Genomic DNA, 24234 nt, shown 5'->3' with positions numbered 1-24234 from the left:
ATATATAAAACAATTACTCATAAACATAAGCAACCTTATTGATAAGAATGTGGTAATTGCAGGGGACTTTAACACCCCACTTACAGAAATGGATAGATCAACTAGACACACGGTCAATAAAGAAACAAGGGCCCTGAATGAGACATTGGATCAGATGGACTTGACAGATATATTTAGAACTCTGCATCCCAAAGCAACAGAATATACTTTCTTCTCGAGTGCACATGGAACATTCTCCAAGATAGATCATATACTGGGTCACAAAACAGCCCTTCATAAGTTTACAAGAATTGAAATCATACCATGCATACTTTCAGACCACAATGCTATGAAGCTTGAAATCAACCACAGGAAAAAGTCTGGAAAACCTCCAAAAGCATGGAGGTTAAAGAACACCCTACTAACGAATGAGTGGGTCAACCAGGCAATTAGAGAAGAAATTAAAAAATATATGGAAACAAACGAAAATGAAAATACAACAATCCAAACGCTTTGGGATGCAGCGAAGGCAGTCCTGAGAGGAAAATACATTGCAATCCAGGCCTATCTCAAGAAACAAGAAAAATCCCAAATACAAAATCTAACAGCACACCTAAAGGAAATAGAAGCAGAACAGCAAAGGCAGCCTAAACCCAGCAGAAGAAGAGAAATAATAAAGATCAGAGCAGAAATAAACAATATAGAATCTAAAAAAACTGTAGAGCAGATCAACGAAACCAAGAGTTGGTTTTTTGAAAAAATAAACAAAATTGACAAACCTCTAGCCAGGCTTCTCAAAAAGAAAAGGGAGATGACCCAAATAGATAAAATCATGAATGAAAATGGAATGATTACAACCAATCCCTCAGAGATACAAACAATTATCAGGGAATACTATGAAAAATTATATGCCAACAAATTGGACAACCTGGAAGAAATGGACAAATTCCTGAACACCCACACTCTTCCAAAACTCAATCAGGAGGAAATAGAAAGCTTGAACAGACCCATCACCAGCGAAGAAATTGAATCGGTTATCAAAAATCTCCCAACAAATAAGAGTCCAGGACCAGATGGCTTCCCAGGGGAGTTCTACCAGACGTTTAAAGCAGAGATAATACCTATCCTTCTCAAGCTATTCCAAGAAATAGAAAGGGAAGGAAAACTTCCAGACTCATTCTATGAAGCCAGTATTACTTTGATTCCTAAACCAGACAGAGACCCAGTAAAAAAAGAGAACTACAGGCCAATATCCCTGATGAATATGGATGCAAAAATTCTCAATAAGATACTAGCAAATCGAATTCAACGGCATATAAAAAGAATTATTCACCATGATCAAGTGGGATTCATTCCTGGGATGCAGGGCTGGTTCAACATTCGCAAATCAATCAACGTGATACATCACATTAACAAAAAAAAGGAGAAAAACCATATGATCCTGTCAATCGATGCAGAAAAGGCCTTCGACAAAATCCAGCACCCTTTCTTAATAAAAACTCTTGAGAAAGTCGGGATAGAAGGAACATACTTAAAGATCATAAAAGCCATTTATGAAAAGCCCACAGCTAACATCATCCTCAACGGGGAAAAACTGAGAGCTTTTTCCCTGAGATCAGGAACACGACAGGGATGCCCACTCTCACCGCTGTTATTTAACATAGTGCTGGAAGTTCTAGCAACAGCAATCAGACAACAAAAGGAAATCAAAGGCGTCAAAATTGGCAAAGATGAAGTCAAGCTTTCGCTCTTTGCAGATGACATGATATTATACATGGAAAATCCGATAGACTCCACCAAAAGTCTGCTAGAACTGATACATGAATTCAGCAAAGTTGCAGGATACAAAATCAATGTACAGAAATCAGTCGCATTCTTATACACTAACAATGAAGCAACAGAAAGACAAATAAAGAAACTGATCCCATTCACAATTGCACCAAGAAGCATAAAATACCTAGGAATAAATCTAACCAAAGATGTAAAGGATCTGTATGCTGAAAACTATAGAAAGCTTATGAAGGTAATTGAAGAAGATTTAAAGAAATGGAAAGACATTCCCTGCTCATGGATTGGAAGAATAAATATTATCAAAATGTCAATACTACCCAAAGCTATCTACACATTCAATGCAATCCCAATCAAAATTGCACCAGCATTCTTCTCGAAACTAGAACAAGCAATCCTAAAATTCATATGGAACCACAAAAGGCCCCGAATAGCCAAAGTAATTTTGAAGAAGAAGACCAAAGCAGGAGGCATCACAATCCCAGACTTTAGCCTCTACTACAAAGCTGTCATCATCAAGACAGCATGGTATTGGCAGAAAAACAGACACATAGACCAATGGAATAGAATAGAAACCCCAGAACTAGACCCACAAACGTATGGCCAACTCATCTTTGACAAAGCAGGAAAGAACATCCAATGGAAAAAAGACAGTCTCTTTAACAAATGGTGCTGGGAGAACTGGACAGCAACATGCAGAAGGTTGAAACTAGACCACTTTCTCACACCATTCACAAAAATAAACTCCAAATGGATAAAGGACCTGAATGTGAGACAGGAAACCATCAAAACCTTAGAGGAGAAAGCAGGAAAAGACCTCTCTGACCTCAGCCGTAGCAATCTCTTACTCGACACATCCCCAAAGGCAAGGGAATTAAAAGCAAAAGTGAATTGCTGGGACCTTATGAAGATAAAAAGCTTCTGTACAGCAAAGGAAACAACCAACAAAACTAAAAGGCAACCAACGGAATGGGAAAAGATATTTGCAAATGACATATCGGACAAAGGGCTAGTATCCAAAATCTATAAAGAGCTCACCAAACTCCACACCCGAAAAGCAAATAACCCAGTGAAGAAATGGGCAGAAAACATGAATAGACACTTCTCTAAAGAAGACATCCGGATGGCCAACAGGCACATGAAAAGATGTTCAGCGTCGCTCCTTATCAGGGAAATACAAATCAAAACCACACTCAGATATCACCTCACGCCAGTCAGAGTGGCCAAAATGAACAAATCAGGAGACTATAGATGCTGGAGAGGATGTGGAGAAACGGGAACCCTCTTGCACTGTTGGTGGGAATGCAAATTGGTGCAGCCGCTCTGGAAAGCAGTGTGGAGGTTCCTCAGAAAATTAAAAATAGACCTACCCTATGACCCAGCAATAGCACTGCTAGGAATTTATCCAAGGGACACAGGAGTACTGATGCATAGGGGCACTTGTACCCCAATGTTCATAGCAGCACTCTCAACAATAGCCAAATTATGGAAAGAGCCTAAATGTCCATCAACTGATGAATGGATAAAGAAATTGTGGTTTATATACACAATGGAGTACTACGTGGCAATGAGAAAAAATGAAATATGGCCTTTTGTAGCAACGTGGATGGAACTGGAGAGTGTGATGCTAAGTGAAATAAGCCATACAGAGAAAGACAGATACCATATTGTTTCACTCTTATGTGGATCCTGAGAAACTTAAGAGAAACCCATGGGGGAGGGGAACAAAAAAAAAAAAAAAAAAAAGAGGTTAGAGTGGGAGAGAGCCAAAGCATAAGAGACTGTTGAGAACTGAGAACAAACTAAGGGTTGATGGGGGGTGGGAGGGAGGAGAGGGTGGGTGATGGGTACTGAGGAGGGCACCTTTTGGGATGAGCACTGGGTGTTGTATGGAAACCAATTTGACAATAAATTTCATATATAAAAAATAAAAAATAAAAAAATAAAGTCTAAAAAAAAAAAAAAAAAAAACAAAATATGACAGTGGAAGTAACCCAGGTATTAGTAGCTGTAGGAAGCAGCTATCATCCTTAGGGCTAAAGGAACACAGACAAAGGGTACTAATAGCAGGATCTTGGCTAGTATTCCTACCTAGCTGATTCTAGGATCTCCGAGAATATGCCAAGCAGCTAGAGAAAGAACTCTGAAGGAGGTGCCACACAGCTCGTTCTTGGAACGCCACATAGTTTGAATCTCAGTCCTTCACAAATGAGGCTGGTGCTTGGATTTCTGACAGAGCACCATGTGGTCAATACTGGGCCCACTGAATGGGATGTGCTGTAGCTGTTAATCTGAATTTTGAGTTTCCATAGATGATTAGTGCTGAGATTGGTGAAAAGCATGATAGCAATAGCTCTCCCCTGATGCTGGACAGATACTGACTCCAAAAACAGGAAGTTAGTACTTCTACTCCTCTCACATTCCAATCTCCCTCCAAACGTCTACCATTGCTGGAATTCAGCCTAAAGCCAGTGGGCCAGGGAATCTGGGAAATGTAGTTGTAGATCCCCAGCCCACCATTATAGAAAAGAGACAAAAGGAATATGCTAGAAGACAACAGAGTGATCTCAGGTCAGGGTTCATTTTTCACGGTGAAGTCTATAACCTCAGAGAATTCACTTTTGTTGAAAAGACAAAACAAGTACATCAAAAGATAACAAATATTGGGGCACCTGGGTGGCTCAGTCGGTTGAGTGGCCGACTTCAGCTCAGGTCATGATCTTGCGGTCTGTGAGTTCGAGCCTGCGTCGGGCTCTGTGCTGACAGCACAGAGCCTGGAGCCTGTTTCAGATTCTGTGTCTCCCTCTCTGATCCCCCCCCCCCCCCGTTTATGCTCTGTCTCTCTCTGTCTCAAAAATAAATAAACGTTAAAAAATTTTTTTAAAAAATATTTACATTTTTTAATGTTTGTTTATTTTTGACAGAGAGGCAGACAGAGTACGAGTAGGGAAGGACAGAGAGAGAGACACATAATCTGAAGCAGGCTCCAGACTCTGAGCTGTCAGCACAGAGCCCGATGTAGGGCTTGAACTCACGAACTGAACCGTGAGATCATGACCTGAGCCAAAGTAGGACACTTAACTGACTGAGCCACCTAGTCGCCCCTCAACAACAAATATTTAAACCGAACACTCTCTCTTTCTCTAATATAAGCCAGGTCATTTGATGCATCAGTTTGCTACAGTAGCTTAAACAATAGACATTTATTTTCTCGCAGTTCTGGAGACTATAAGTTCAAAGTCAGTGTCAGCAAGCTTGGTTGCTTTGAGGCCTCTCTCTTTGGCTTGCAGATGGCCTCTTTCTCACTCTATCCTCACATGGTCTTTTCTCTGTGCGTGCACATCCCTGGTGTCTCTGTATGTGCCCAAATTTTTGTTCTTATAAGAACACCAGTTAGATTGGTATCCTCATTGTAATGGCCTGCAATTGAACTAAATCACCTCCTTAAATGGCCTGTCTCCAAATACAGTCACATTCTGAGGAACAAGGGTTTAGGACTTCAACATAAGAATTTGGGGGGACAGAATTTAACCCATAACATATGGCATAGAAAACCGTATAAAAATAAGGGTTGAAGTCACACTTTTACAACTAAATAACCACCTTATATTGGAACTTATTTTACGTATCTTGGACCCATTTTTCTCATCTGTAAAAAGAACAGAAAATGTGAAAGAAATAAAAACCTGCCCTACTGCTCTGACAGGGCTAAGTGTGAGTCTGACAAAAGTTTTTAGGCAATGTTGCATTCTGCAGAATAACAGGACTTTGGCAATGCTATTGTGGCATTGTTGTTGTGATGGCCTGTTGCTTACTGAGAAAGTTAATGCCTTGATCTCTTCCCATTCTGTATTGCTAGAGCTATGCTGATAAGTGCTCTTAGGCCCTCAGTGGGGGGGGGGGTTCATTTTATCTCCCATTTTTCTAGTTCCACAGGTGAGTGTTATGAAAGGAAAGAAGGTACTTTTTAAGAAACTAAAGGCAGCTACTCATTTTGAGTGTGAAGAATTGTGAATTTTATCATTCCTGGGGCCTGTTTTCATTCAAAGATTCTATAATAACCTATTAAAATGATCCATGTATATATATATATATACGCCTTATATCACAAACTTTATCTCATTTGGACCCACGAGAATCCTATGAACTTGTTTTTTAATGTACACATGATTATCACATAAATACTTAATATCTGTGACTTATGCTAAGATACAGAATGGACTAGTTTACAGCAGACCAAACCTGTTGGAAAGATCAACCCGAAGACTAGATAAAAGACAGAACGGTATTTCTCTGAAAGCTATTATTTGGAATTCAAATTGAATATCGTATAGAAAGGAGAAAAAAAACCTGGGAAGAAGTTAAAATCATATAAAATCTTTAGAATTATTCATACAAAATGTCCAGATTTAATTATAAATAATCAGGAATGATACAAAAGAGGAAATGGATTTTTTAAAAAACTGTAATTAATATATATAAAAAATGGATAAGATGGAGAATCTTATAAAAGGAATCTATAAAAGGAATCATATGGAATATCTAGAAGTAAAAAATATAAAAACTAAATTTTAAAAATTCAATAGATGTGTTGAACACAAGGTTGGGCATAGCTGAAGAAAGGATTAGTGAACTGGAATATAGTTTGGTAGGAAATATCCATATTGAAGCATGAAGGAGAAATGAGGATAGAACATACAAAAAAGTATGTGAGAGATACAGGAAGCAGCAAAAAATCCAGTATACATGTAAAGAAGTCACAGAAAGATAGGAGGAAGAGAATAGAGCTGAAGCAATATTTGAAGCAATTATGACTTAGAAATTTCCAGACTTCAAGCCACAGATCCAAGAAATGCTATGAACTCCCATTAAGACAAATACAGAAGAGCTCAGACCCCTCCAGACATGCTACGGTATGAGGTCTAAAATAGTATTTCACAAAAATGAAGTATACCCAAACCGAATCTCTTCACTATGGAGCCTGTGAGTGAGGATGAGGAAGAAAAAGCAGGAAGCACAGAGCAGGGATATAGCAAAGCTGCTAATGGGGGGGAATTGGAGGGAATGGCTGTAGCCTCAGAGGTTCATTGATCCCCTCAAACGTCTCTTGAAGACCTATCACTCAAGATAACACAGAAAAATGACTAAGAGTTTAACCTCCCTTTTATTATGGAAAAAATAACCGCAGTAATTCCTACTTAGAACTATTTATTGTTCTAAGAAAAGCCAACTCTGTTGAGACAGTAAAGAGGTTTGGTTTATCTAAATGAAAAGTCTGGCAGCAAGAAGAACTATAAGCATGGTTGGATGTAGTCATTTAAACATTAAAATCCAAGATTTGGTTTCTTTCTGGCTCTCTGCTCTGCTGTACATGGTGCTGGCATCATCTTTAGGCTCTACCTGGTGGTGCCCCAACTACTCCAGGCACTTCTTCTGCGGTAACAAAATAGCTATGACAGCTATGTTCATCGCATGTTCACAGCACTCTCTTATGGACCATCCTTCCCAGAGGAATTTCGCTAGCTGAAAAACCGTAGTGGATGTCTCCACTAGCCTCAGACACTTAGGTTGGATTTTTATGTCCACCTTTGAATCAAGACTGTGATTAGGATAACCATGATAGTCTTCAACTAACCAGAGGCCAAGCTTGGAGTTGGAACTGGGGGTCATTCTTACCAAACCACAGCACCAGGATGGGGGAAGAGTGGTGCCCACCAACCAAAATATTGTTGCTATCAGTAGAAGGGGATAATGAAGAGAACAATCACCAGAGAAGAAATGAATGATGGAAGCCAAAATAATAATAGTAATAATAATAATAAATTCCAGTCACCTGCATGACCCATGAGGACCTTCAGTTCTGTTAATACTTAACCCACTTCTCTTCCCTTTCCATCCCACATCAACAAGACTCCCCTCTCAGCTATTGCCTGAATGCACCAAACATTCCTCCCTCCCTTGTGACCTTTTGTCTTTATGATAGCTTTCTCCTGAAATGCTCTTTCTGCAGACATTTGCATACCTTTGTCCCTTGTTTCTCAGGACTATTTGAATGTCCCTTTAAGAGGCCTTTGGTGAATTCGCTCCCTAAAATAGCAACTGCCAAGACTTTCCAACCCCATAATTGGCTGCAGTTGTGTTTCTAGCACTTATCACTACTTGACATTATTTTACATATCTATCTGCGTGCCCTCACCACTGGAATGCGCACTCCATGAGAAGATTCTGTCCAGTTCATTGTTGTACCACAGTAAGCATTTAACAATGGCTGTTGAATGAGTGAATGCATTAGAATCCTAGACTTAACGCTACCTCTATTGTCTTAAGCAAGAAACTGAACCTTGTGTTGCCTCAGTCTCCTTGGTAAGATGGAGACAATTTCTACCTTGCAGGGTTATTCTTGAGATTAAGAAAACACGTGAGAAATGTCTGGCATATATTGAGATATCTGACATATATTAGTTTCCTTCTCACAAAAGTTCATTCACTAGGTCCAATGAGGCCAGAAGTCTTTATTTACATCAGTTGTTTTCTCCTGTGGCTTCACTTTAGAATTACCTAGAGAATTCTTTAGAAGTTCTGAGCTGGGTTCTCACCCCTTGAGATTCTGATTTAATTGGTCTGGTGTGCCGTCCAGACACTGGTAATTTTTAAAGCTCCCCAGGTGGTAGCATATTAGCAGCCAACACTGAAGACCACGATTTCAAGTCATTAGTGGAGGGGGGTGGGGGCAGGGAGGGCTGGCTGTGTGACTATCAGAATCCACTGGAAGCCCTGTAAAACCTGGCCCTTCCAACACCTGGAAATCTCTAGAAGCCAGCTTGGCTTATTTCCTCCAGTACAAATCATCAACTGGCAGACTAGACAGATGGTTATTATTTATCCTTCCTGCTGTGTTAAAAAAAAAAAATTAGTTCTGCCTCGGGTTTCTCAAACCATTTTTACATGTGCAAACCATTACCTCTTTATATGCTCATAGGTATTAGAAGGGAGAAAGGGAAACTTGAGAGAGACCAGGGAGACTAGCCTGTATTTTCTTCTAATGTAACTGAGAAGTGCAGACACCAAAGAGAAACTGGCCTGGAACAAAGACTAGGTTCTAGCTCTTATACTAAAAGGGATAATGTACATGAACAGTGCCCAGAAAATAAACAGTGCCCACATCCTAATTAATGCTAAATCTCATTTTCTAGGGAAATGAGATTTAAGATCATATAATAATGATAACACAATAACAAATAATAATACCTTGCATGGAGCATCTTCCCCGTGTTAAGTATTTTCTCTCAGTAACTTTTTTCTTTTGAATCGCCACAATATTAATGCAGACCGCTTGGTGTCATGTCCTTTCCACAACTGACAACGTCAGGATCTGAAAGCTTGCGGTTGGTTAAGGGAAGGACCAGGTTTAGCACTCAGGTCTGACACCAAAGTTTATCTTGCCGCCCTTATGCTACACACTGCTTCCAGAATCCTTTTAACTCTCAAACTTGATCATTCAGAGTAATTGGAACCTTTTCTCACCGGCAGAAAGCTTTTCTTCCACATACTGGGTGAAATAAGCAGGGGCTAGGTGATGATGGGTTCCCATGGCAAATTTTCAGCTGATTAAATCGGATCTGCCTCAAAGGGGCTGCTTGAACTGGCTATCATGATTCTCATTAAGCATCTATTAAGTCTTACTCTAGCATCTGGGTTAGGTACAGGGGAATAAAGAAATGAAGAGAAGAAATTCCTCCTCCCGTAGGACCTGAAAAGGAATTAGAGGAATAGAACTATATATTCAGTGGCTTTATTTCCTAGGCTCCAAATCAGGGCACCTGGTCCTTCATTTAGTCTAACTGAGTACTTATTCTAATGCTGGGTAATGAAGCTTCAGATATCATGAAGTCACCTTACTTTCATCAAGAGACTGAGGGAGAAGATGCGTCATGGCTCACAGGTACAATATTAAAGGTGTAACAAAAGGCTTTTTCATCTGAAATGTAAGTTAATTTACATGAGCATCCCTATGTAGGTGCTGCTATTATTAGTTAACATTTATTGAGCACTAGCTGTGTGCCAGGAGTTTGCTTTACAGTTTCTTTTCTTTTCCTTTTATTTTTAAATATGAAACTTATTGTCAAATTGGTTTCCATACAACAGCCAGTGCTCATCCCAACAGGTGCCCTCCTCGATGCCCATCGCCCACCCTCCCTCCCTCCCACCCCCCATCAACCCTCAGTTTGTTCTCAGTTTTTAAGAGACTTTACAGTTTCTAGTCCGTTTAATCTTCACACTAAACTCTGGGCAGCACTATCCAGCTTTTACAGAAGTGGGGACTGAGACACAGTGGTGACAAGGAACCTGCCCAGGGCCACGCAGCTGATAGAGACAGGAGCCGGGACTCCAACCCAAGGCCAGAGCCTCCACTCTCCACCTTTCTGCGCAATGTATTGATTGAACCATTTTTGTTGAAAGTAGTGAGACCCCACTCAGGAACAACAGGTATTTGTTAATGGCATATTTGAACAACGCACTAAACATCTAAGCTGAAGTCCCCAGAAATCTGTACTGTGTGGTCATCGCATGGATTTGTGAAACAAATGAGTGAGTCACCCAGTGTGATGGAAGCGGCTAGTGATGAATGGATGATACACAACAATAAGCCTAAGAGGATTTCAGCAGAAGAGCCCCATGTCTTTTTCCTGCATCCTAAGGAAATTTCTTCTATTCGTGAAGGCAGCAGCCTGAGCAAGTAGTATCTGGGCAGTGGAACCCCCTGGGTTAGGAATGATGTCCAAACCTCTTCCTGTACAGCACTTCTGAACACTGAAAGGAGCAAGGAAGGCAAAGTTTTTACCGGAGCCTTGAGGCACACACCTGCGTGGAGAGAGGGGCAGAAGTTCCTGCTTCTCTGTAAAGAGGCAGAACCATGGAAGGAGGGGCCTTGCCACTCTCCAAGCTGCAAAAGCCCTCCTGATTCAAGGCGGCGCTATGGGCTGTTGTCTCTGCTTATCTGAAGGAATCTGCCCAGCATCACCACCAGCATCACTTTTACCTGGAAACTCCTATTCACCCCTCAGGTCCCCAGTTTACGTGTACTTTCCTCCAAAGAGCCTTCTCATATCCTCCACCGCTCTCACCACTACCTCAATATATGTTCAAATATTTTCACATTTTCCTTTGTTGTGTTTCTGGTAGTTTGTAACCGAATAATAACTTGGAGCGTCTGCTTCCCTTTTGTGAGCTCCATCAAGGCAGCTACCGGATCTCTTTTTTTTTTTTTTTTTAACGTTTATTTATTTTCGAGACAGAGAGAGACAGAGCATGAATGGGGGAGGGTCAGAGAGAGGGAGACACAGAATCTGAAACAGGCTCCAGGCTCTGAGCTGTCAGCACAGAGCCCAACGCGGGGCTTGAACTCACGGACCGCGAGATCATGACCTGAGCCGAAGTCGGTGGCTTAACAGACTGAGCCACCCAGGCGCCCCTGGATCTCTTTTATCTACCAGTAGATCCCTAGCACCCAACACAGTGCCAACCCCATAACAGAGCTTCAACATTCTCTTTGCCTCTGTAGGAATGTGTATGTACTAAAATGAAGAGGCCAAACTAAACCCTTTGGTTTTTTCTTTCTTGTCCAGGAAAGAAAGCAAAAGAAACCTCTGCCACTACCATGCAGGCTGAAGCTGCAAAGATATCTCAAGGCAGAACAGAACATATGGTATGCACCTGGCTACCCAGAGCTTGGGGAAGGGCTTCAACGATCCTTGGCCCTCTATTCTCTGATGCTGGGTGGGGCCCTCCCTTCTGGGTTTTTGATTTCCACCCAACACCTTGATGTCAGGCTATCTTTGACTTTGAGACTCTCTTCCAACAGAGGAGGGAGGAAGACCTCTGAGAGCGTGGGTTGGTTCCTGTCCCAGCTGGTACGCACACAGATCTCTCTCAACACGAGGTGAAGGGCCTGCCATCTGCCCCCAAGAAACTGGACTTGTAGCATGGATACAGGTGTCCTTCCAAAGCCTGTGACCAATCCACCAACTGCCATCAAAATAAAAGATGGTTATGAGACCTATTTTAACATCTTAAGTCCAGCTTCCAGAAACTAAGGGTGACCTTTTCCCCAGACATCACATTTTAAAATGTAATGGGCTCTTTGATTTGAAAAAAAAAAAAAATCTGGCAAGCAGTTAAAATCCGCTTTAATATTCCCAGCACTTAGCCAAAAGAAGATGCAGACAGAATTGAAAAACAGCCTGAGTTTTTCTGTTGTTGTTGTTTTTTAAATGCCCGGATTAGAACATAATTCATCTTAAAATGACGGGAGGCCTCTTCATGCACTTCACACTTTGAAATATTTTAGAAAATAGTATCCATTTTGGCAAGCCTCTTGCCACGCAAGAAACAACAGCAAATGCTTTTCTCCTTGAGTGTTAAGTCTGTTGTGAATAAGATTATAAAAAATACACTTTGCTCTTTTATTTTGCCTCTTGTTTGAGGATTTTGCTGCATTTCTGCAATAACTGATTCTTCTCACATTCCTGTATAAGCAGCATTCACTGCCCCCATTTTTAGGGAGTGAAATTGAAGCAGAAGTTTGGTAAAGCAAATTTCCTATTTTCCCAGAGAAAATCGTTTCTTCATCCCCTTACTCATTCAGTAAACATGTCTTTAGAACCAAGTATGTGCCAAGCCACTAACAAGACCTTGACGATCCACAAATGACTACCTCACAGACCTGGTCTCTAGAACTCTGGTAGAAGAGAGAGACACTGTAACAATCACAATATCCTGGAATAAGTGCTGGGATGGATAAAGGGGCTACAAAGAATCACCCCTCAATCCACCTGGAGCTTTGGGGATGGCTTCCCACAAGAAGTGAAATATGTGTTGGGTCTTGAAGGATGTGTAGAAGTCCAACCAATCAAGGCATGAGTGGTAAGAAGGGCTTTTACAACAGAGAGAATAGTATGTATAAAACATAAAGGCATTATTTTTTTTCTGGATTTATGTGGCTGGAAAAAGATGAGAGAAAAAGATGCATACATAGGGCCGAAAGAAAATAAACAAGGACAAGAACTTGGATGGCCTTATGTGCCAAGTAAGGAATTTGGAATTGATCCTGATAACGTGGGACTAAAACAGTATAGGATGTGTTACTTACTTGTTGGGTTGAGCCTAATTCGGGTCCATACAAATCCCCCCTTTCCCTGCCTTTAGTGGTCAAAGAGACGGTTGAACTATCTGAAGAAATACAAAGTTATTTTAAACCAGTTTCTCAGATCCAATGACCTCTTTGAATTCTCTACAATCATCCACCAAACCCTATGCATGTGTGCCTTTAGCTGGGTAGATTATCTAAAGTGTTCATCAGATTTCTAAAGTGGTCCAAGGCTCTAAAAAGTAGAGTCCTGTTTATTTACTTCATGAAAACTTTCAGCTGTTTCTTAACACTGATTTTATCGGGCAGTGGCTACCGCTTAGCCCTCTGCCATCTTCCTCCTGCGAGGCGCCAGCCTGGATTCCTGCGGTCCCCTCTCCCCTTTCATCCCTCACCCCCTTCCTCTCCCTGGCTCCACCAGGCACTCAGAGCTTTCTGAAGAGAAATGAGCACCGGTCAGAAAAATACATACATATATATATATATATATATATATATATATATATATATATATATATATATATATATCTCAAAGAGGAATTCCTTTATATTAATCTCTTGGGGCGCCTGGGTGGCGCAGTAGGTTAAGCATCCGACTTCAGCCAGGTCACGATCTCGCGGTCCGGGAGTTCGAGCCCCGCGTCAGGCTCTGGGCTGATGGCTCGGAGCCTGGAGCCTGTTTCCGATTCTGTGTCTCCCTCTCTCTCTGCCCCTCCCCTGTTCATGCTCTGTCTCTCTCTCTGTCCCAAAAATAAATAAACATTGAAAAAAAATTTATATTAATCTCTTAAAATTTGCTGGTTGCTGGTCATCCATATGGGTTCAATTTCATATAGCATTCTATTATTGCAAACAAACCAATTCTTCATATTCCCCAGCAGCAGCTTAATCCGTGTTTGTTAACAAACTCAAACCTTGGTTCCTTACTGCAATTTTTATTTTTTAGAGCTTTGGGATTTTCACAACTTGTATATGAGAAGTTTGAGACAAAGGTACAAAACTGGAGAAATTCAGATACTTGAAAATTGGGGGAAGCACAGATATTATACCAAAGGTAGAGGTATGATTCTATGGCAAATTAGTTAAGATTATTTGGATTGCAATTAATAGAACCAACTCTAACAACGAAATATACTGGAAGGGTAAACAAGCATATTATGCTGCCTAAGGATAGAACTGTAACAGTGTGCCCAATTCAGGGACTTAGACATCATGTCTTCCTATATTTTTTTCTCTTCTCTCTGCCATCAACTTCCTACCCTCTGTCTATCTATCCTTCTGTCTAACTATCCATTTATCTGTCTTTCTCAACAGACCATCTTTTTTGCATTTCCAATACACTGAGTGGAAAATCTGCTGCAGTTCCTACCTCCCACACAGAATGACTCTGTTTTTCTATCTCTCTGTCTTTAGCTCTCACAAATAGTTCCCCAGTCACTGGAAAGTGTGTTTATTGGCCCATTTTGCATTATTAGATGCCTCGTCCTGCACCATGCATGTAGATACATGGTAATTCTCTCCACAACCATGTAGATAGACAAGATGGGCAATTCCTGGAAAAGTGGGGTTGATCAGATGAAACAATAGATGCCCACTCTCTGTCTTCACGATAAGTGACAGAATGTCTTACATGGCATGGCGGGGACTCATTTGTCTACCTGTTCTAAAGGCATCTCTATTTTGTGCAGGGCGCGGGGTTAGAACACCACAATGAGCTGGACATGACCTCTGCACCCTCCTCCTAGTTTTGTGTCTACCATTGACTGTCTGATCTTAGTAAGTCACTTCTATTCCCTGGGCTGCTGCCTCCTTTCTTAAATGAATAGGACAGACAGATCGCAGAGGTGATTTATGCTTTGTTAAAATGAGCCCAGGAGCCTAAGATCATATCAGTGTGGTTTCAATCACTTTTCATCAAGAATCTCACACTCATGATGCAGAAGTTTTCCCACCAAGAAATTATAAGCATTGCCTGAAGCCCATCCCCTCGTGTAACCCCACTAGTATAAAATAGAGTAGGATGTCATGAAATGTCTCAGTTACAAAAACCTTTGTTTTGTGTAAATCAGAAATGTAAACTGAATGGAAGTCATGACTTCACTCTTCTCTTAAAACATACACACACACGCGCACTCAACATAGTAGTTTATATCCAGCAAGAATTGGCAGATATGGTCCTATGGCACTGAGGATTTGAAACACATCCTCTAGCTTTACAAAGCCAGACCTTGCAATAAATCTTGCTAGCTGTGTGGCCTCATCTTTGGCCAAGAGACTGGAGGAGCTCTTTGTGGTGAATGTATTGCCAGTGAGATGCCTGTGTTGTTTTGGTAGAAAATTCCAGAAGAGGAGCTGCAACCAGAAAACCCTCCTGCTGAGATTTCAGCCCCCAAAGATCCCCTGAAAGCTTTGAAGGTCAGGCCAATCTCACAGCCTTTCGTGACTCCAATGATGAAGAACGAGCCTGAAGAATATGAGACATGGATTGACAGGTTCAGGAAGCTGGAAAATGCCCTCTACCTGTGTGACCTGACTAATACAGGTGAAGTGGGACGCTTACAGTGGATACACCTTTCTATTTGTGTTCTAGTCTGGAAGTGGACACCTCCTTCTCTCTCACTTCTTACCAAGTACAGTTTGTATAGAAACCACGTGCACTGGCACTGGGATCACAAGCAGGAAATACAAAGATGAATCAGAATCAGACGTGAATCACCCACCAGTTTGCTTACAGTTTCTTATGTCTTTGATCCTCCTCCATCAACCCCTGGAGTCCAACCCATAATCCAATCTTGTAAACTCCTGACTGAAACCTTCAGTGTGCCCACTGGCAGGCTGAACTCCAAACTCCTTAGCAAGGCAAAAGCTGGTTCTGTCCACCTGACCAGTCTCTTCTCCTTCAACTCATTATTCTCTCAGCATATCCTACCCTGTCATAATGAAGAACTTGTCTTCCTCAAACACGCTATGCTTTCCCCTGTGGCTGCTCTTTGTCTAACCCTATGCCCAGTCTGAGCTGTCCACCTCTCTTCTTCCTACCTTACCCACTGCCAACTCCTCATCTTGTCCGCCTGGCTAGCTCATGCCTAACCTAAACATATTTTATGTTAGAACTCAGGCTTTACTCCTCTGAGACTCCCGGGATTTCCCCAAGAAAGATCTAGGCCAACCTTTATCTGGCCTCCTAGACTTCTTTAACAACCATTATCCTGTTTGATATATTGTATTTTTTTTTATCTGGAGACTTACTACAATATCACCAGTAGACTATATTCCTTTTTTAGCTCTAGTACCTTGCATAATTCTATTCAACTTTTTAATTTTTTTTAATGTTTATTTATTTTTGAGAGACAGAGCACAAGTGGGGGAGGGGCAGAGAGAGGGAGACACAGAATCTGAAGCCGGGTCCAGGTTTTGAGCTGTCAGCACAGAGCCCGACGAAGGGCTCAAACCCCGCAAAATGCAAGATCATGACATGAGCTGAAGCCGGACACTGAACCAACTGAGCCACCCAGGCACCCTTATTCAACTTTTTTTTTTTTTTGAGGGAACAAATAAATGAATATAAATACATAAATAAATCCAAGATGGAAGGTGATAAATACCATTACAGTGTGCTATGTCAGCATTCAGAGAAAGGCGAATTCCTTCCTAGTGAGGTGATCCGGGAAGGTTACGCTAGTGTGAAATTAACCGTTAAGGATAAAGCACAGTTTACGTACAAAGGAATGAAATAGACTTTTCTGGCAAAAGTGCGAGTTACCCAAGCAAAGCGTTATGTGTAAAGCTCAGTGTCAGAAGTTTGGTTTGGAAAAAAGACAAGGGCTATTAAGAAGAATGTTACATGATAAAGGTAGAAAATATAAGATTCTAGCTCCAAGAAGATCTTAGACGCCAGACCAAGGAATTTGGATTTAGATCAAAGGGAATGAATAGCACTGAGAGTTTCTAAGCAGAGAACTGGTATGATGAAGTCGTATCTCAGAAAGACCCTCAATGGCTACGTGCAGATTTGAGGAGAAACTGAAAGCAGGGAAAGGAGAAAGGAGGCTACTGCAATGTCCTAGTGAAAATGAAGGCCAGGTCAAGGTCAGAAGCCTGCAGAATGGAAAAGAGGGAGCAGATAGACAAGCACCTGGACTGAAATCATTGTACTTAATTACATTCTGTGTTCATGATGAATTAGTATATTATATGTGGAGCCTAAAGATATGGAGCTCAGGGGCGCCTGGGTGGCTCAGTCGGTTGAGCATCTGACATCAGCTCAGGTCATGATCTCACAGTTTGTGAGTTTGAGCCCTGCATCGGGCTCTGTGCTGACACCTCGGAGCCTGGAGCCTGCTTCAGATCCTGTGTCTCCCTCTCTCTCTGCCCCTTCCCTGCTCATACTCTGTCTCTCTCTGTCTCTCAAAAATGAACAAACGTTAAAAAAATTAAAAAAAAAAAAAAAGATATGGAGCTCAGAGAAGTAGAGAGCAGAACGGCGGTTGCCAGGCAAAATGGGAGATGTTGATCCAAGGGTACACACTTTGAGTTATAAGATGAATGAGTTCCAAGGATTTGATGTTCTGCATGAGGACTCTAGCTAACAATGCTGTATTGTATACTTGAGAGTTGCTGTGAGAGTAGAGCTTTAATATGCTCACCACCACAGTAACAACCACAATAAAATGGTAATTGTGTGTGATAAAGGAAACGTTAACTGACCTTAAGGTGGTAAATATTTCCCAATAGATACATGTATCACATCATCATATTGTACACTTTAAACTTATACAATGGTAGGGGTGCCTGGGTGGCTCTATCAGTTAAACGTCCGACTTCAGCTCAGGTCATGATCTCGCAGTCCGTGAGTTCGAGCCCCATGTCAGGCTCTGTGCTAACACCTCAGAGCCTGGAGCTCAGATTCTGTGCCTCCCTCTCTCTCTGCTCCTCCCCCGTTCATGCTCTGTCTCTCTCTGTCTCAAAAATAAACAAACGTTAAAAAAATTAAACTTATACAATGGTATATGTCAATTATATCTCAACAAAAGAAATAGCAGATGCATTAGTACTCTCTAGAAGTAATCGTGTAACAGTAGCAATGCGTGTATTTTCATTCACTGTGTGTTCTTGTTTCATTTTGTTTTGAATTTCCAAATCACTTAACTCTAGACCACATAAAATGTAATTACCATATAATACCCAAGGACTTCAAAGAATTCTACCAAAGAGAGGGGGAGAAAAAAAAAATTAATGAAAAACTAATCTAGCTGAATTAGAAAATCATTTATTAAACATGTGTTATCAGCCCAGCACTTTGTTAGAGGCTGGACCAGAAGGAAAACCAGAAAGGATAAGACATGGTATCTGGGGGCACCTCAGTGGCTCAGTAGGTTAAGTGGCCAACTTCAGTTTAGGTTACGATCTCACAGTTTTTGAGTTCTAGCCCTGCATCAGGCTCTGTGCTGACAGCTCAGAACCTGGAGCCTGCTTCTGATTCTGTGTCTTTGTCTTTCTCTGCTCTTCCTCCAGCCTGTCTCTCTCTCTCTCTCTCTCTCTCTCTCTCTCTCTCTCTCTCTCTCAAAAATAAATAAACATTAAAAAAAAAAAAAAAAGACATGGTCTCTGGCCTCAAGGAGCTTTTAGGTCTGACACCAAGACTAAGAGTAGTTAAATGCTGAAAAACAAACATTTTCAAGGACAACATATAGTAAAGCATCATAATTGAAGACACAAGAGTTAGAGTCCAAGGAAAAGAGAGAAGAGATGAAAAGAAGCTCATCATCTAATGTGAGCTGAGTATTCAGAGAGGGTTCCATGGAAGAGAGAGCTTGAGTGAGCCTCCCAGAGAGAGAAGCTTTAGATAACTGGAGAGGATGCTCTGAGTTGAAACCATCTTCCACAAAGCTTAGAAGATTTCTATTGGATTGGATAGTGAAGTTGAAACCCTACTGTGAATCCCAAGTCCTAGGATAATCCTCTACCCAGTGTCCACCAAATGTTCAACCAGAGCAGAGCACAAGAAAAGCTAAGATGGATAATTTACAGATGATACTGGAGAAAAGGAGATTAAAAGGCTACTGAAAGGGTGCCTGGGTGGCTCAGCTAGTTAAGCTCTTGACTTCAGCTCAGGTCATGATCTCATGGTCGGTGAGTTCAAGTCCCGCATTGGGCTCTGTGCTGACAGTGTGGAGCCTGCTTGGGATTCTGTCTCCCTCTCTCTCTGCCCCTCCCCTGCTTGCTCTCTATCTCTCTCTCAAAATAAATAAAAATACATTTTTTTAAAAAAGCCATTACTGAAATAATCATGAGCCTAGGTATTCATAACTAGAGTGGTGATGGGGTTACAAACAAAAATAAACAAACAAAAAAACATCAGGTGGAGAGAGAGGACCTTTCTAAAGAAACAAATGCTAAGTTGCAGTGATGGATGATGGATCATAAACTCGGTTGCTAAAAGACTCCCCAATGGCTGGGACCTTTCTCATACTTCTGAACTCTTCTGAGGAAAAACAGAGTTTTGTTGACTTTGGAGGCAGACTCCAGCAGATTTGAAATGCCTCTCTCATGGCCTCTTCACTATTTATGCCTGTTTTCTCTGTTTCTATGAAATTCATTAGTTCCTTGTCAGCCAGGGAATGTGTCAGCCTGATCTGGGAACATCTAAAACTATCTTTAATGAGGAAAGAGGATTAACTGAGGTCATTTCATTGGTTTATTAACCACAGTATTTAGCTGACCACCACAGCCTCAATCTAGACACTGAGCAGATGATACCTACTTTGCCTATTGATGAATCAGTGTTCTTTATTATGTGCAAGGAAATATGTAGGCCAGGGTGTTCTTCATTCAGGGTGAAGACAGACCATCCATCATCAAATTAGTGTTTCTGGGAACCTACTTTGTGCTTATTTTCTAACAGGGGTTGTCAAGAAAATATCCTTGAAGAGGAAGAATAAGAAATGACTGTGAATAACTGGTCGTGTTTTCTAAAGAAAAAAGGGTGGTTGGGATAAATGTTTGAGTGAATGGTAGATTTGGAATTTTCCCAATGAACTGAAGGCTAGATAGAAAACGTTTTCACGTTCAAGGAGGCAGAATGCAATGAGAGACCTCAAGGACATTCTTTGCATGAGTCTGGACTTTGCACGCACTGAATCACTAACTCCTCACATCAACCACATGCTGAAGGCATTAATGTCCTTATTTGCGGAGGAAAAAGCCAACCTCAAAGTGGTAAAAGAATAGCCAGTGGGGAGTTCAGCCATAATTCAAACCCAGTTCTATTGGACTTCCCACTACACTAAACTCCCATGACACACCAGAAAGAACATGAGGTTTTGCTTGTTGCTTTGTTGGTTGTTTCTTTGTTTGTTTTTACCAGAAGACTTAGATTCAACTCCAGATTTTACTAATTGCTGCGCCCTGAAAGCCAGGATGTATATATATATCCTCTGAGCCTGTTTCTTTATCTATAAACTAAGACTGTTAATAATAAAACATACCTCGGGGCTCCTGGGTGGCTCAGTCGGTTGACCGTCCGACTTCACCTCAGGTCATAATCTCACAGTTCGTGAGTTTGAGCCCTGCGTCGGGCTCTGTGCTGACAGCTCGGGATCTGGAGCCTGCTTCGGATTCTGTGTCTCCCTCTCTCTCTTCTCCTCCCCTGCTCACACTCTATTTCTCTCTCAGAAATAAATAATGATTTTTAAAAATTTTTAAAAATAAAATAAAATAATAAAACATACCTCCCCAGATTTGAGAAAGGATCAAATTACATTTGAGAGTTCTTTGTAAACTGTAGAATAAAGTAGATGTTAAAGGAAGTCTTATTATTTCTTTTATTTTGGTTCTGGTGGGACAAGAACAGGTTTTCAACCCTAAGATAGATTGTAAGGGTTATTTTATGCAGCTGTCCTAGGCATCCCCTAATGACAGTAAATTAGACAGATACAAATTTCAGTCAATGGACTCTTGTTTGACACTAGGAATCTTCTACCAATGATCAAGCTCAGAAGATAGCAGAAAATGTCCCCATGCACACCAGTGGTGATTTCTAGATGTATTTTTTAACATTACTTAAAAAAAAAATTTTTTTAACATTTACTCATTTTTGAGAGTTAGAGAGACAGAGCATGAACAGGGGAGGGGCAGAGAGAGAGGGAGACTCAGAATCCAAAGTAGGCTCCAGGCTCCGAGCTGTCAGCACAGGGCCCAACGCAGGGCCTAAACTCACGAACTGTGAGATCATGACCTGAGCTGAAGTCAGACGCTTAACCGACTGAGCCACCCAGGCACCCCTTAACATTACTTTTAATTTGTGATTAAAATATAAACTAAATTGTGTATTTTTAAAAATTTTTTATTAAGATACATTCTTATATATTTTAAATAATGTTGACGATATAACTATTATAATCATCTTATAATTCTTGCATTAATGAGTGATTAATAGTTCTGGGCACCATTCTAAGCTTTCATTATTTTACTGGTTTTTATACAATTTAATTATCCCTATTTTAAAGTTGAGGAAACTGAGGCTCAAAAAGTTAAAATACCTTCCCCGGCCAGACACTTATTCCAAAGTCCATGACTAATAATTCCAGAGGCAGAATATGAGGAAATGTCTTGAGGGATCCAACCTAGACCAGACCAAGAACAGCCGCCCAATCCAGAGAACAGCAAAGATGCAATTGGCCAACTCAAAGAAAATTATTTCTGCCAAGATCAACATTCTAATAGAAGAGATAGACAATAAACAAACAGAGAGAGGATGGGACAGGACAGGACAGAACCAAACAGAACGAATAGAATAAATCACATTAGGACCTGTCTATAGTCCACTGCTAAGAAGAGCCATCAGGGAGCAGTTCAGAGGAAAGCATCATGCTCAGTGGTCTTTGCTCATTTAAATATAAATAATACTTGGGGCGCCTGGGTGGCTCAGTGGGTTGAGAGTCAGACTTCGGCTCAGGTCATGATCTCACGATCCATGAGTTCGAGCCCCATGTCGGGCTCTGTGCTGACAGCTCAGAGCCTGAAGCCTGCTTTGGATTTTGTGTCCCCCCCACCCATCTCTGTCCCTCCCCTGCTCATGCTCTCTTTCTCTCTTAAAAATAATAAACATTAAAAAAATATATATGAATACTACTTGGCAGCTTCAACAGAGATAACAGGTATCCAGCAGACACAAATTCTAATGGGCTGGTAGTGATGTTTACAACATGACCCGGGGACCATCTCTGGCCTCTTTGAGAAAGAATCCACAATCGCTACCACAGCCCACACCAGTAGAGAAGAGTAGAAGGACAACATGCATGAGATGACCTTTAATACCTATAAAAGATACTTAAAAGCTTTTCTTGACACCAGTGGTGTAGATCCCCCAAATTCAAGGAACATATTTAGGAAACAATCTGAGCCTCACTTAAAATAATCTCTTCTTCCTTACTCTATAATGTAGTGTAGTGGTTAAATGCATGGTTTCAAGCAACCCTGGGCAAGTGACTCACCATCTCTATGCCTCAGTTTCTTCTTCTGTAAAATGGGCTGTTGTGAGCATTAAATGAATTGCTACTGGTAAAATGTTTGGAGGCGTGCCTGAAACATGATAAATGATGTGTGTGTGTGTGTGTGTGTGTGCACGCGCGCATGCGTGTGTGTGATTATTGTTATTGTTGCATTCTAGTTAATTTTTTGCATATCTGACTGTCTCAACAGGATCTCCCTGAGGTTAAAAGGTCACTTCTCTAAATCTTCTATATTCCCAAGCGCATATCTGTATCTGACATATATGAGCTCACAATTAGGAGCTCATAAGTGAGTTCTTGATCTTTGCTGATGCTCTGTTCTACCTTTAAAACTCCTCTCTGCAACCACCAACGTCCACCTACCCTTAACATGGAAAGCACCTTGGCATTGATACATATAACACGTAAGTACCAGAGCACATCCTGTGATGATAAGCACTCCCATCTCAACTATACAGATTTAGACTCTGAGCCTTGAGAAACGTGATGCTTTACCTGTAATCACACAGCAAGCTGGAGGGAGTCACAGCAAATACATTTCCAGAAAAGCATCAAAATGGGCTGTTTGAAACCTGCCTGTTTAGGAACGTGTTTGGCTACTTCCATAAGATAAAAATAAACCAGAAAAATTAGAAATCGATTTTCGCAGGCACTCCACCTGTTTTAAAAATTGGCTTTTAAAGTGTTATGGCCCCAAAGAACAAGCTTAAATTGCTTTAGGAAGCCTAAAGTGTCAAAATATTAGCATTTTGTTTTTACACGGAAGTCATTTGAGCTAATAGATTTGTTTTCTCTTTTTTGTTTTTTCTTTCTTCTTTTCAAAACCTACCACGCACCCAACCCAATCGCAGGAGTCCTGGAAAAGGAACGGGCCAGACGCCTCATTCACAACTACAATCTCATTTACAACCTGTCCCTGAGCCCTCGGAAAATCGACCAAGCCTTGAGGAGATTCCGTGCGGGAGAAAATATGCTCTTGGAGCCAGCACTCCAGTACTTAAAGGAGCTATGATAACAAACCCATATTGTGAGAACAGATGTTTCCTTTTTCTTCCTTTCTACCCAGACACGTGTTTCTCCCCAGCCCATGCATAGTGGTGGAGACACTGTCACAGAGTCAAGGCTGATGCAGCAACTGAAGATGCTTTGGACTTGGGCTTCATTTCTAGCTATGATACTCCCTGATAGGCAGCTCAGAGTGACCCGAGAAAACCAGGTCTCCTCTCCTGAGGTGGCAAGAACCCAATTTCTTAAAACCCCCTTTTATTCCAGTAAAGCTCCTTATGAACATTACACGATTATTTTTTTCTACCTTGCTGAGGAAACTTTGCTTTTGCAAACCCTGCAATTCCATAGAGTAAAAAATATGCTAGATATTGTTGTCAACTCCCTCAAATGCCTGTCACATAAGAGACCTAACTATATCATTTTTGGATGTGTGATCCGCCTCTAGTCACTGTTCTAGGAAGGATTTCCACATTATAAGAAAAATAAAATTATTAACAATATGTTAATACTAAGGGTAGGAGCAGAATTCCAAGCAAGGTTTTCTGAACAAGTGAGATATTTTCTCTAGTACAAAAGTAGATGCTGTTACACTGTCCTTTTCCCAGAGTATAGGACAGAAGTTTCAATGAGTGACAAAGGGTTCTGAACTAAGTAACATCTTCTTTGCTCCCTCTGGCAGGAAAATCAAGCAAAAGTTTCCACCAGTCCCCATAGTTCTTCTGTCTAACTTTGCACCTCCCCCAGAACACACACACACACACACACACACACACACACACACACACACACACACATCACACC

General features: G+C 41.1%; 1 protein-coding gene across 1 annotated transcript in view; it reads left to right on the top strand.

Annotated features, from left to right (window-relative positions):
* CC1H1orf87 (chromosome C1 C1orf87 homolog) overlaps positions 1-23718 on the top strand; it is an 85678-nt gene extending 61960 nt beyond the window's left edge. The window contains 3 exon segments of the mRNA XM_025912684.2: positions 11394-11473; positions 15248-15455; positions 23277-23718. Of these exon segments, the coding sequence (XP_025768469.1) occupies positions 11394-11473; positions 15248-15455; positions 23277-23437 (449 nt within the window). The 3' untranslated portion in view covers positions 23438-23718.
* Positions 23719-24234: the final 516 nt, after the last annotated feature.

The sequence above is a fragment of the Puma concolor genome, chromosome C1, assembly GCF_028749965.1.
Source record: "Puma concolor isolate L17-30 chromosome C1, mPumCon1.1.hap2, whole genome shotgun sequence".
NCBI classification, from domain to species: domain Eukaryota; kingdom Metazoa; phylum Chordata; class Mammalia; order Carnivora; family Felidae; genus Puma; species Puma concolor.
Note: the sequence above shows the minus strand (reverse complement) of the source record. Positions and strands in the feature narration are given on the sequence as shown.